This window comes from Toxotes jaculatrix, chromosome 16 (assembly GCF_017976425.1).
Source record: "Toxotes jaculatrix isolate fToxJac2 chromosome 16, fToxJac2.pri, whole genome shotgun sequence".
NCBI lineage: Eukaryota > Metazoa > Chordata > Actinopteri > Toxotidae > Toxotes > Toxotes jaculatrix.
Window position 1 is genome coordinate 19,499,235 of NC_054409.1, and position 14,791 is coordinate 19,514,025.

Genomic DNA, 14,791 nt, shown 5'->3' on the forward strand with positions numbered 1-14,791 from the left:
ATGCGCACTGATGACGATGACAACGAAACGTAATATCCAACGTTTCTTCACTCCTGAGGACCGAGTGGTCAGCGCGTGCACCTTATATGCAGGTATGGAAGACTTAAAATGTTGAAATTAAACAAAGGATTAAACTTACACACAGTACTCAGTGTTATAAGTGCTATGGCACCCAGGCACCCAGAAACCAACCTAAAGCTGAAATCATCACTTGATTAATGGAGAAGTAATTTGCAGCCATTTTTAAGGAGAAATGCGAAAAACTTAACGTTTGCCATCTTCTCAAGTGTGAATATTTTTATACTTGGTTGTTCTCAGTAAAATAATAATAAAAAAAAAAGACCATATCAAATTCTGACATTGGGTTTGAGTGTGCTACCACCTGGTGGTTGATGGATGTATGCACAGGGTTTACAAAATGACCAGTCAGGTATTGGCAAAAATATATATGAATAACATTATATTATATTATATTATATTATATTATATTATATTATATTATATTATATTAATATTATAATGGAATACATTCAGTGGCTTTACCATTGTGGTATAGTTCATGTTGCATGCCTGTACACGCTTTACCGACTCCCATCCCACATGTAAATATGGCAGAGAAGAAGAGTCCATATTACAGTGGGTATGGAAAGTATTCAGACCCCCTTAAATTTTTCAGTTATATTGCAGCCATTTGATAAAATCATTTAAGTTCATTTTTTCCTCATTAATGTACACACAGCACATCATATTGACAGAGAAACACATAATTGTTGAAAATTTAGCAGATTTATTAAAAAAGAAAAACTGAAATATCACACGGCCATAAGTATTCAGACCCTTTGCTGTGACCCTCATATATTTAACTCGGGTGCTGTCCATTTCTTCTGATCATCCTTGAGATGGTTCTACACCTTCATTGGAGTCCAGCTGTGTTTGATTATACTGATTGGACTTGATTAGGAAGGCCACACACTTGTCTGTATAAGACCTTACAGCTCACAGTGCATGTCAGAGCAAATGAGAATCATGAGGTCAAGGGAACTGCCTGAAGAGCTCAGTGACAGAATTGTGGCAAGGCACAGATCTGACCAAGGTTACAAGAAAAATTCTGCTGCACTTAAGGTTCCTAAGAGCACAATGGCCTCCATAATCCTTAAATGGAAGACGTTTGGGACGACCAGAACCCTTCCTAGAGCTGGCTGTCTGGCCAAACTGAGCAATTGGGGGAGAAGAGCCTTGGTGAGACAGTAAAGAAGAACCCAAAGATCACTGTGGCTGAGCTCCAGAGATGCAATCAGGAGATGGGAGAAAGTTCTAGAAAGTCAACCATCACTGCAGCCCTCCACCAGTCAAGGCTTTATGACAGAGAGGATCCCCAAATCCAGGTATGAAAAACTTGTTGCATCATTCCCAAAAAGACTCATGGCTGTTTTTGCTCAAAAGGGTGCTTCTACTAAATACCGAGCAAAGGGTCTGAATACTTATGGCCGTGTGATATTTCAGTTTTTTTTTAATAAATCTGCAAAAGTTTCAACAATTTCGTGTTTCTCTGTCAATATGGGGTGTTGTGTGTACATTAATGAGGAAAAAAATGATTTTAGCGAATAGCTGCAATATAACAGAGTGAAAAATTTAAGGGGGTCTGAATACTTTCCGTACCCACTGTAAGTCAACTGACTTTCAAAATGAACTGTATTAAGAGTAACTAGTTCTATAATTAATTTATTTGTTCTCCTAAAGAGAACACACACACACACCACACTTTTCTATTGAGTGTCCCACTGACAAAGAGTGGGAGTGCCATGGAGTAGTTTATTTACACAGGTATATTGCACAAGATTTTTTTTCATGACAATAACAACAGAATGTTTGTTGATGTACAGAATATTATGTAAGTAAATGTTGAGCGGGTACAGTAATCTCTCTTTCTGTGTACTACCTTCAGGATGTGGCAATAAAAGACGACCTGGGAAGACAAAATGTTTTACACCTCTGTTATCAGCAGTGAGGCCTGTGCCTTTTGCATCATGTGACCACTCTGCACTATAGACGAACAAGACTGCGCCGGGAATGAGCAGAGGTGAAGTATAACTTAAACTTCTGCATTTAAGTGCAGTTTTGACGAACTTGCACTTCATACTATATAAAGCCAGAGGTTCCCAAATTTTTTGACCAATAACCTAAAAAGAACAAGCAATGATGCTTGTTCCTGTCACATGTCTGTGAGTTGTAACTGTAAACAACTCACATGTCTGTGAGTTTTTAGCAGTTACACCAAAGTGTAATTTCCCCTCAAGGCTTCTCAGATGGTTTCACTTTAATAATTGTTTGGGGTCCAAAGAGGTAAAATATACAGTCAATGATTATTTTCATTATGAATTAATCTGCTAAACACCTGCTATATATAAAGTAGTTAAAACTGGCTCCACCTCCACATGCTACTATAGTTTACTGCATCTGTAATGGTGCTTTACTTAATAAAGGATTTGAATGCCACTCTATTTCCTCAAGGTTTTAAGGATAAAGTTGTGATTGGGTACATGGTTTCTTTCTCCTTCCCCTCAAAAAGGTCAGATTGTCAGAACTTCAGTATTTTCTTTCTAACATGTCACTAACCCACAGTGACGTATTCTCTTTACTCCATATTAAGTAATGTTACATCAGGGTTCAGATCACCTGACGGCAAACGGTAATTTCTGCTGTACTTCCCCGTTTTTAGAGAGAGAGACAGGTACCTGCGGAGCAAGCCTCAACATGTCCACGATGCCTGTACGGGGCATGGTTTTGAGACTTTGAGTGATATATTTTCTGAGGGACAGTTTACAGGAAATGGAGAGCAGACAATTACAGTACCTAACTTGTACATTACGGATATTTTTAGTCAGTTTATGCTGTACTTAGATCACAGCCCTGTTGTATGTAATTCAGTTATAGGTGATGCTGGTCTGGTGAATGAATACAGTCGATGAGAGTTGTCCACTGTTCTTTAAATGTCCGGACCAGTTAATACGTGTTTTACTGCAAAATAGAAATTTCTTTTCAATCACATGTTCACTGGTGGATATTTTGAACGTTCAGTGCTTCTGTTTATATAATCTGTGACTTTGCTGTACTTTGTGGAAAACAACACAGGGTGTCCCCCCCATATCTTATCAGCATCAGCTTATTAGGACACTAAATCGGCAACTGATGCTCCCGTGAACTGTTGTTGTCCCCTGAGTTGTTGTTGTGCTGTCCAACAGCGTCATCTGTCATTATGCAAGCTTTCACATCATCATGTGACACACTGCCACTGGAGAAGTTATTTTCACTTTTCACACAAAGTTATTGCGACGTCATTAAAAACTTAATTAGTATTTAGTTGATCTACTTATATTATCAAGTCATTGTGACTTATTTTAAATTCCTAATCCAGTGGGTTTTTTTTTTTTTATGTGAATAAAACCACAGAGGATCGCTTGATGTGCATGCATTTATGTTGATTAACGCTAAACTCACAAAACACCTGCTGCCAGGCACAAACAATACAGGCATGTGATATGTTCTGTACACGTAGGTAAACTTTTTATGTAATTCTGCTGATTAAAGGTGCCAATAACAAATACCATAAATGGAGCGGTCTACCTAAGGCTGGGAGGAACTTGGCAGTTGCTGTTGGGGATTCCTCGACTATAAACTTGCGTCACACCTCCAGTATTTAAGCCCGCTCTGCTATCAATAGTTCAAACCTGTTCCTTCTTGTCAAGCCAGAACTACAGAGCCTTATAAGCACAGAGGGAAAACAAAAACTGACAGTTTAAAGCTTTTTCTCACCCAGACCGACAGAAACTTTTTTACAATGGCTGACAACGGTGAGTGTCTAAGAAGATTTGATTGAACTTACTTACTAACTAGTTTTAATCAAGATTAATCTATTAATTAGATCATGAGTGCTCAACCTGTCTTATCTAAACGGTGTGTTTTGCCCACAGATCCTGCTGGTGTTGTCATTTACTGCGCTTGTGAACTGCGTGAAATTGGAGACGAACTTTACTGGAGATACAAGCTGCTGGAAATACTGATCAAGAACTACAGGACTTTTACTGAAATCAAGTGAGACATGACGTCAAAGTACACCATGATGAATCTGATAATGCCAAACTGGAAGGCACTCTGAGACAATTGGAAGAGTCTTGGCTATAGACTCACTACTGCTGGCAAAATGGTGGCTCTCAAGTGGGATGTACATACACTTTTGGAAATGCCTTAATGAAGTTGCTGGACGTGAACTGGCAGTGGGTTCCTGTCATCTACACGAGTGGAGCCCAGATGTGTGGGATGCTGCTGATCCACCGACTCAAAACCTGTGGGTGACTGGAGTGAAGGCCCGCCGGTGACTGGACGAGTTATCTGCTGAAGACGATAATTGTCACATGCTCTCTGTTGATACTGCTGTACATGTGTAAATGGGTTTTTACGCATGTTAAGCTCTCTAAGGCTGTCACATTTATGTTAACTGAAGCTTTGGTAGTTTGGGGTCTGAGATACTTATGACTGAAAACGTCTTTAAAAATTGTTCTTCTTGTGTGAAGTCTTTCATGAGTTGCTAATAAAAGATGCATATTTATTCAGTCTCTTGTCTGCTCATGTTTACTGTGGTGGCTGTGACGGTAAAGTTTCATGCCAGTTAAATGAACAGTTATGCTAGAACAGAATATTTCCTGCTGAGTTAGAGCCCCGATCCCACTCTCCTGTATATGGCTAGAGCCAGCAACTGGTTAGCTTAGCTTAGCATAAAGACTGGTAACGGGGAAGCAGTTAGCCAGTCTATCCACAGGTACACATCTAAAGCTTGAGGAAACCAGTGCCTTTGGAATTTCTTCTTGATAAATTACCTACAGTTAATTATCTAAATGGTTGTTAATTACCTGTCTACTGACCTAGTCTTCTAATTGTATTAGATTATTCAATTAATCATTAATGAGATACATTTAAGACAGTATTTAACAAGCTGAAAGGGAAAAAGTGCATATGTAAAATACAAAAAAAGGCAACAGCAAAACAGTGCTAAATTCAGGCACTTAAAGGATCCTTATTTTATTTCGTGTGGTAATACAAAAGCATACAGAACTATAGAGGATAGGAGAGAAGATCCCTTTCATTGAATTCCATTAGATCGTACACATAAAATGACTAATAATTACATACAAGCCTTTTCTCTGAAGCTACATCCAAAGTTCCCTAGCCCTCCACCGATAGCATGCATGTCTCTTTGCTGTAAACAGATCAACAGTTCTTCATACCTACAGGTATTTTGTAGTTAGAAAAAAAAAAAAAAGACAGAACTATAAGTATGAAACAATACGTGATGTAACTTCATACACAGATCACACCGATCAGACCAGAATGATGTTTTACAATCATGGGTAGTCAAACAGAAGTTTTCTCAGACCTGCACTAAAGCATGTTTGTTCCGAGGGACTGCATGTTGTTGTTCAATGGTTTCAGTCTTCAACAAGGATTCATATGGGGCCCAAGTAACCCTACCAGTCATGTGGATGTATGACACAATACAACATGCCAACACGGGCCTGTTCCATAGAAATAGCATCTAAATATGACGTGACACACAAACCGAGAGATACATTAAATTGCAAGAGTGAAACTTAAAGACTCTGTTCACCCAGATTACAAAATACATTTTCTCACTTACCTCTACTGTTACTCTGTGACAATAATCCACATACTGTTAATAATTTTCGCTGGGGGTGATTTCTTCATCAGAAAGCAACTCCAAGGAAAACAGTATACATTAAAGTTTGTGGACTGCTGATGAGCATCTTAACAGGAAATTTGTTTCGCCCTCGTTACATTAGGATAGAAGCAAATGTGTCAGAGGCAGGTGTCTAAAAACCTAAATATAACCAAACTACCAGCAAGGCTAGCTAGCACTAGTATTACCTGAGAAAATATATTTTTTAAAACATATAATATGGATGAATCGACCCTTTAGCATTTCTAAACTGAAATTAGCCCCGTTAGGCCAACAATCCCCAGCGCTGCTGATGATCATATTGTAAATCTTGTGTGGGCAGTTCACAGAGATCCAGATCTGAGCAGATTCAGTCATTGTTTGTGCCACATCTTTACATGTCACATTTAAAAATAAGAGAAGCTTTTTATATGTCCAAAGGAATGATTTTAAGGTATTCATCATCAATAGAGAGATCAATAGATGTAGAAAAAAATGAAGTGATATCTTTTTTTTCTTTAATTTTAAACCATTAATTCTAAGGTTCACAATTTTCAATCCCATCTTCATAACTGGGTCACTCAACCCAAGAAAAATCCCTATAAATACTATCCTACCTACAGGGCTATTGTGCAAAATAGCTGATAAATGGCAGACTAGTCCAAGCACTGATTAGCAACATAAATAGAAATGGAAGACTAGTCTCATTTTATGAACACAGAATGGACCCTAGCAAAAACAGCAAACTAATAAGATAAAAGACTTTTGTTGACTCGTGGTTTAATTCTTCATTTGGGTCAGTCTGAGGGCCAAATCACCCAGCTCACTCGTGATGATGCCAGAACTGAACTCAAGCATTGATTTGTCTCTTTCCTCCTCAAAATGCAATGAGGAGAAAAGTGAATTTAACGAAAAGACAGAGAGAATCTGTAAAACATTCAGGCAGTGTGTTCTAACAGTATCCATAAGCATGAAATTCCCAACACAAGTGGGAATGAATAGGTGGAAGCAGGAGACCTGCGGGAGTGCAAGAGCGCCAAAGTGAGTGCCAACAGCCGTGTGATTTGCTATCCTTTATCCTCGCATAAGCACGGGGAATAGTGTGGAGACCAGGGTTTGACTCTGGCCAGGTGTTGTAGTAATGGAGAGACGATGTTTCCTTAGTGTAGAAGGGAAACTTGGCCCCAGTCAAAATCTTCATATTCACCATGACCACTGCCGTCACCTGCTTTGTTCTTTGATGCCATCTAACGTTATCAGAAGCCCATCTGCTTGTAGTGTCGATGTTAAGAAGCATATCCAGACTTGTAGTGGCAGGTCACTTACCTCACTGTGTGAAAGCAGCCAGTCATTTTTCATTCAGAGACCGTTCCAAACCAACCGTGTGTTACTTGGTGAAGCCCACCACCAATCAGATTGCACTGGGTTAATACGCACTACCACCAAAACGTCATCCGGAATAGATGTACAGGCCTGTACAGGCTCCCCAACCAAAATAGATTGTCTCATTAAAGTGAAGTCTGTCTCATTATGTGAAGTCCTTCAACCAATTAAATAACACAGACCATAGCCAGATCGTCCCGTCCAACCAGTCAGGTGTTTTCATTTAGTAAATGCCGCCACCACAGCCCACATAAGTTCATTGGCGTTGGGCTTCGTGCTCTCTTTCTCCGGCTCCAGCTCTAGCAGAGTGTGGACTCTCTTCATGCCCAGTTCGTACTGGTCGTCTTGGAGAGGGGCGAAGGCATTCTCTAGGACGTCGGATGAGTGGGCCAGAAGGATTAGAGCCAGGACCCGCTTGTCCATGCGGTGGGGATCGTTGACCCACTTCTCCAAAACGGAGTCCTGGACCTTCTTGACGAGGCGCTGCAGGCAACAACAGGAATAGCGTGTAAACAGGGGTAAACAGCTGGTCTGGCTCTGTCCAACACTAAAAACATCTGCCACCTCAGAAAAGAGCAGTACCACTTTAAAGTCCAGCTGAAATCACACTTAATTGTCCCTTTTAGAAGAAATGTCAGTGATTCTTAATTATACACTTCAATTTCAAATGGTCTTTAGCTGGATCCCATGTAGCTGTTTCTGTGCATGTGCAGGTCAAACTTACAGACAGTTAAGCTGAGACTGTACCCTCATAAAAACCAAATGCTCATGTTTGCAGCAGAAATATATTCCCTGTATCAGAAAGACTTTACTTCCATTACTTCAAAAGCTTTGTCAACTCGATTACACAACAAAAAGGCGCAGACCACGGGTAAGCACTTTACCTGTTTGATGGAACTGTTGGTGAGCGGATGTGTAGTCATGTCAAAAAGCAAGAAGTTCTGTTTCTCTGTGGTGAGAACTCCTTTCTCTACCAGGTTTTTTGCCAGACGTTCTCTAACATTTCTCAGCTGGTAGTGCAGCTTCAGGGGATTCCAGGTCTCTCCTAAAAGGCAACAGGAGATCTGCTTTAAGACATTAAACATTTACTGTGTAGGTCAGTGTCATTTTATCACTTTAAGTTTTTGAGTTGACTCTTGGTGTAGAAAAGAGTTAAGAAATAACTCTCATACTGTGATATTACCAATGAACATTTCTCTGTCAGTCAGTGTCATTTAATACAAAACAAATTATTAGCACATTTATAAATCAAAAAACATCAATAAAGATAAACTGGCAACTCGGATATTATTACGCTTGCAACTAAAAATTATTTTCATTGTTGTCTGTCAGTGGTTTAGTCTATAAAGGAAGAAGAAAGAAGACCCATCATTAAATGAAACGTTTTGATTTTCAGTTTACTGAAAAGCAGCAAAGCCTCACATTTGAGAAGCTGGAACCAGCAAATATGTGGTGAACAAACAAGTGATTATTTGCTTGTCAAAAAAAAGTTGCTGATTAATTTTCTGTCTATTCAAGAACCGACTATACAGTGCCGCTCTGAGCATTATATTAGGGTAAAAACCGCACAAGCCATGAAAATGAAAACGGGTCACATGCGCAACAAGTGAAACATTGAATAGATTATTGCAAGCTTTGGTTAACAAACTCCACACGGTTTATCTCACCACTCAGCAGCTCTATCCAGCTTTGGACAGTCTCAGTAGGCTGGGTTTCTTTAATGTGCTTCAAGGCCTCATCCAGGAGCACATCTCCTGTCGGGGCATCTGACTTGCACATCACCTGGGCAAACAAAAGGAAATGTATTTGAACTAGAATGACTATGAATGTCTCACACCCCGACTAACATCCTGTGTGAACAGGAATCACTAAACATTCTCTGCTTCACTATGGGCTTTTTCGCTAAAAGTTTAGCTGGGTTTAGCGAAGGGGGTGAATTTCTTGGCAAGAAGACAACAATCCCTACAGGAGAAATGCATCCTTCTGCTCATAAGATCGAAATCACAGGGTATCAAGTGTTTTGTACTGTATAAGAACATTTTGGCAGGGTAGAGTGAACAGAGGATCTTGTGTCTTTTTTTTTTTGTCTGAACACCTGCAGTGGTGCAAGAAGTGCCCAGATCTTTTTACTTAAGAAAAGCAGCAACACAGGCATTCAAATTTTTTATTAAGCAGAAAAGTATTTACAACAAAATATATTATATAAGTACCAAAAGAAGAAGCATTCAGTCTGCAAAATCACCAATTTCAGAACAATATTTGTTACAAAACTGGATTATAATTATTGATGCATTAATTGCACTTCACTTTATTGTTGCGTATAAATAAAATATATGCTGGTGGGCAAAAATAAATAGCCCCACTTTGGGATCAATAAACAATAAATATATAGATAAGACATCTTATCTGTAGTCCTACATCTTATTTATTGATTAAACAAATATGGGTTTGTATAATCGGAATTCGGATAGTGTCGAGTAACCACAGCTGTCAGATAAATGCAGCGTAAAATGGAAATACTCAGATAATAGTCTGTTCATGAGTACATGCTCAGAGTAAATGCACCGACTGCTCCTCTCCGCCTCTGAACACCTGACCACAGGTGAAACACATCATCATGGTTCTCACCTTCCTTGAGAGCAGGCCTTTCCTCCTCACCCCGCAGGGCTCCAGCTGTAGCCTCCCTCTAAGGGCCAGCTCGACAAGCATACAGCCGCGAAGCCCGGAAGATATACAGTCGTTCCAGAAAGACGTGTATCCCTGGGAGGAGAGGGAGAAGAAGAAAGAAAAAACCCACAGTGAGCTAAGGTGCAGCGCCTCTTGTTAACTTGGCTGACGTGTAACTGGTCGGAGTGTTTGCGGTGTGAGTTGTTGAACCGGAGTCTGCTGGCAAACTGTCAAGAAAACTAACCGGTTAACGCTGGACACTAGAGCTACGTAGCTAAGTAAATTGGTTAATCAACGTCGGATGATTGTTTTCCATCCCCAGATACGTTATTACACACCGACAAGGCGCATTTGTGACATGGTTAAAATACAAGCTGCTTGGCAAACATTTGCTAACTAGCTTAACGTGAAACATTTAATCCACAAAACTTCTACGTCTGGCGCAAACAACTTCAGCGATAATAAACTACCGCTGGAATAAACGAGGTTTGAGCTTGGTGGCGCAACGTAAACACAATGTTAGCTAATGTTGAACGTGTAAGTTGAATAAGGTTAGGGGTTGAAAACAGCCCACACCTCTCGATCCTTGAGGCCCAGCAGCAGCACTTCCTCCATCAGTGTGAGCCTGGTTTCCTTCGAGTCCCCCTTGTCGTCGTCCTCCTCCTCCCCGCGGCGCGCCTCATCCTCCTCCCCGCCGGACTCCTTCTCCTTGTCGGCGGCGGCACTGCGAATGGCCTCGGTCCTCCGCTGGACGAGGCCCGAGGTCCTCTGCGTGAGCGAAGTCATAGCTGGTGCAGCAAAGCGATATAATGCGGAAAAAGAAAGCGCCTACCTCGACCAGCAGGAAAATCTGGCAGCATGTAACCTGGATGTTAAAGGTGAGAACGGTGAAAAGGCGGACCGATCGAATAAAGACGGCCGTTTACGTTAAGCCCTGATCGGGATCCCTGCTCCGACTCTGCCCACTTCCTGATCCAACATGGTGGCGGTTATAGTGACGTCGGATGTTGTCTGAGCCGTGAACGCACCTTCCGCGTTGCATTCAGGGGTAATCGGAGACTCTGTAAAACCTGTTAAATTGGCTTATAGGTGACTTGTATGATTATGGAAGATATTATTTTAGTTAGATATAATTCTGCTCTGTTAAAGCACTCTGTAAATGTGTTAAGAAAAAAACTATACAAATAGAAGTTATTATTATTGTTACTATAATTATCACATTCCACATTATAAAAACTGCAAACTACCATTGAGGACATTACGCAGTTTAGACTGTCAGCACAAGGGGGCAGCCTTGGTTTATGAAATGGATGACTGATTTGCTGTTATTCCTCATCTCCTTTCTTTCCTCCCGTTCCTGGAAACTGATGTTGCTGAATACCCTTTCTGATTGAAAAAAGAAAAAGCGTATGATTTCGTTTGGTGATACTTTACATTTTTCTAATTTTTTAGGCTTTTTTAAAGGTAAAGAGGGGTCACACCAAATTCTGATTTGTTTTTTTTTCTGTTTACTGCACTTTCTATAAAGTAAATTGATAAATAAAAACAGTTCATGGCTTTATTTTTAAAAGCACTTTCATTTTCCAGCATGTTTTTTTAAGTGCCTAAAATGTTTGCATAGTACTATACATTAGCTGTGAGGCTGCACAGTGTTGGATTTATCTACTGTATGTTAGCAGTTAGAGTACCACTTCATCACTGGCAGAGGTCCATTGTTCTTAATGTAGCAAATAAACTCCCATACGTCCTCCACTTGACCTTACTCCCCTTCCACCTCCTCCTCTCTAGACCTCTCCTCATCTTGTCCAAATTACTTTGGAAGGAGGGGATGACAGGAGTAGTGGTAGGCTTTAGGTACAACCCAGGCACACAGGCCTGGAGTGTCAGTTTGTCTTAGAGGTCTCTTTGTCATAGCAGGAAAAGCACAGGTGTAACTAATAATATTAACAAGCCAACACAAAATCTATTTCATAGGGATATAAAATAGAAAAAAACAAGCAAGCAAACAAACATGAAAACTATACATGTAAGCTATACACTGTAGGCTACACTGTAAAGCTTTTAAAAGAGCACAATAACACACGTGAAGGGATTGGTTCAGTAAGTACTTTAGTGGTAGTGGAAGGTCCTGTTAAACTGGTTGTACAAATGGGTATAATCTAGTTATCATGCTTGGAATAGCAGTGTTCAGTGTAGTTTTGTTGTGCATGGCTGTAAATACTACAGATGTCAATATACTACAGCCTCTTTCCTGCAGAAACCTTATCCCAAGACTAAATATCATATGTTGTATGAACCCTAGTCTTAGATAAATTCATGACTACATCCAGTGTTTCCATCTTATATGTGATTCTTTCTTTTTATTGCAGGTCACACATTATGAATCTGTCTCCTAGTTTTCATTCAAAAAGTTTACTTCTTTCTTTACAAAAATATTTAATGTTGCACAAAAAATATTGCACAAACCTGCAATATTGAACAAAATACCTCCTCCAGCAGGGAATTCTAACCAACATATAAATAAGGGAAAGGTAACTCGTTCGATGATGTTTGTTTGTCATAACAATGTGTCTCAGTGTTGAATATGAATCTGCTTTTGAATATGTTTTAGAGTGTTGCTGCTTTGAGCAGTGAGTCTGCATTCAGTCAGTCGGTGAGGAGGAGTCCCACTCTCGCCTCTGGAGACGCAGCCGTCCTTGTATGGTCAATTGTGTCAGGTATCATGGGGTTCAATCCCCACCAGCTGTGACACATTTATAGATAACAAGAGAGAAGTGTGCACTAGAAACTTGTGACTACTCCATTTATTGTTACTGATTATGATTATCAATTCCCCCAAATATCAGATCAATAGAAAATAAAGAAATCCACTCTCTTGCAGTAGTTCCTGTATGATTTGTACAGCATCTCCAGGCTGGGCTTTAAACCTGGGAGAAATGGAAAGAATTAAACAAAGATCAGAGGAGTAAACATTGTTAACAAGACTGATTATTAGGTCATGAAAGGTTAAATTAGGTAAACACTGTTGATGATTAGGACACATTGTTAAAGGTTCACGGTGTGATGTTTCTGTTTCCAGACTTTCTGAATGGTAGTGAGACCAGCATGGGACCACCATGTCTTATAAGGTGAGTTCAGTTTTTGGATTAAATTCTCCACAACCTGTCTCATAAAGCTGGTTATCAGCCATAAAACCCACCCAGATTTTGTGCAGCTAGATTTTTGCACATTCAGTATTAAATAGATGATCTCATTCAGCCACAGCAGATGAAGAACAAGAGGATTTCATCTGAGATCAGATGGAATTGTTCGTTCCCTGTGGGGAAAAAGAGGTTGCTGCAGAAGCAAACAGCAATTCACTGAGATTAAAGATTCAGTGTTTGATAGTTGAAGGTCTCAACCGTTTCAGATTTAGATTACTAATACAAAATATAGTCAACAACTAAATTAGGATTCTTTGTGAAGCTAAGACTTTATTTGTCCCTGGGGAGAAATTCACTCAACTTTTACTAAGCCGGTAATACCGTGGTATTACTGGCTTAGTTTAAAGCTCCACACAGTGAAAATACACAGTTAAAAGTCTTGCTACCAAAATGTTATCTGAGTATAACATTGGAAACCTATAATGAAAACAACAAAGGTAAAAGTACACAACTTAGAAAAACTCACATCTGTGAGTTTTATGTTATTTTATCATTGAATCAATCATGAGTTAATTGCTGTGAACCATTTTGCTGCTGTAGTCGGTCAAGGTGAAGATAATCTGAAGTGCTTTGTATAATGTTGTCTATGACAACAGCATGTTTTATAAACCCTAAAATATGAATATTAGAACATATTCAGAATGTAAAATTAACTAGTTGCTATAGCTGTCAAATAAATGTAGTGGAGTGGATTTCCCCCTGACCAGTGGTGTAGTGGAGTAGAGGTATAAGGTAACATAAAAGAAGAATACTTACTTCCATTCCAACACATTAGTTTGTCCTCCCTGAATGAATATATTTACTCAGTGCTTGCATCATACAAACTGATTAAATAATCTCTTCTTTGGTCATCCTTTTTTAACTCTGCCAAGAAAGTCATAACACATCAGAAACAAGCTACAAGGAAAAAACACTGTCTTCTTTTCTGACGTTAAGGAGCCCTTAAGTATGGTCCTAAAAATTTCTTGGAGAGAAGATTGCCCAGACAGTTGGAAATATGCTCTGTGTAAACAACCATCTCTGTTACCATTACAGCCAAGACAGTCGACTGACTCTCTGGCCATGTAGGTAGCATATTTGCACACAGTCCAAGTTGACAAGATGCACAAGCATTAGAACACTAGGCCTGGAAACAGTCTAATAACAAATGTCCTCATGCTAAAGTCTGAGCAGATGTAAACAAAACTTAAAATTGTGTAAAAAGGTTTAATATTTGGATCAGAATTAGTCATATCAAGCTATAACAAAAAATACATGTTAGTAGAATCCAATTAAATGCAGTAGTAGTCTTGATAGACATGTAAATATTACTTTGGACATAAATCCTTCATGACGTATCAGCTCATCATCTGCTACCCCACTGACACTATTAATAAACCTCTGGGTCCCTGTGAAGCCTGCCAGAGATCCATGGGTTCAAATGGCCCGAACAAAACATCTGTATTTTTCACTTTGTGCATTTTTGCTCACTGATCCTGCAGTTCTGCTCTTGACAAGAAGCCTAAATCACTCCCCAGAGCTTTAAAGGAGGCCACACTCAGGCCCATATTGGAGCCATTTCCTGTCTCTGGAGTGGGCAAAGGGTCGACTCTTAGTGCCCCCTCTATATAAATGCACAACAGCTCGCTCATATGCACACATGCACAGACTCTTTTAAGACAACACCCCCACAGAGAGAACGAGGGGAGTCACTTACCATTGCGCTGCTGTAAGTGAATTACAGAATCTCCCAATTGCCGCTACACTGCATCTCAGTGGAGAATAATGGCTGAGAAAATATAATTATCTTTAATAGCTTGTGACATTC

At 39.7% G+C, this 14,791-nt stretch overlaps 1 protein-coding gene across 1 annotated transcript; it reads right to left on the reverse strand.

Annotated features, from left to right (window-relative positions):
* Window positions 1–5,054: 5,054 nt before the first annotated feature.
* On the reverse strand, window positions 5,055–10,758 carry LOC121195513 (Golgi phosphoprotein 3-like). The gene is made up of 5 exons (XM_041059017.1): window positions 10,358–10,758; window positions 9,743–9,874; window positions 8,782–8,896; window positions 7,999–8,159; window positions 5,055–7,597 (listed from the first exon to the last, which is right to left on the reverse strand). The coding sequence occupies exons 1-5, from the start codon at window positions 10,565–10,567 to the stop codon at window positions 7,334–7,336; spliced, it is 882 nt and encodes a 293-aa protein (XP_040914951.1). The 5' UTR covers window positions 10,568–10,758; the 3' UTR covers window positions 5,055–7,333.
* Window positions 10,759–14,791: the final 4,033 nt, after the last annotated feature.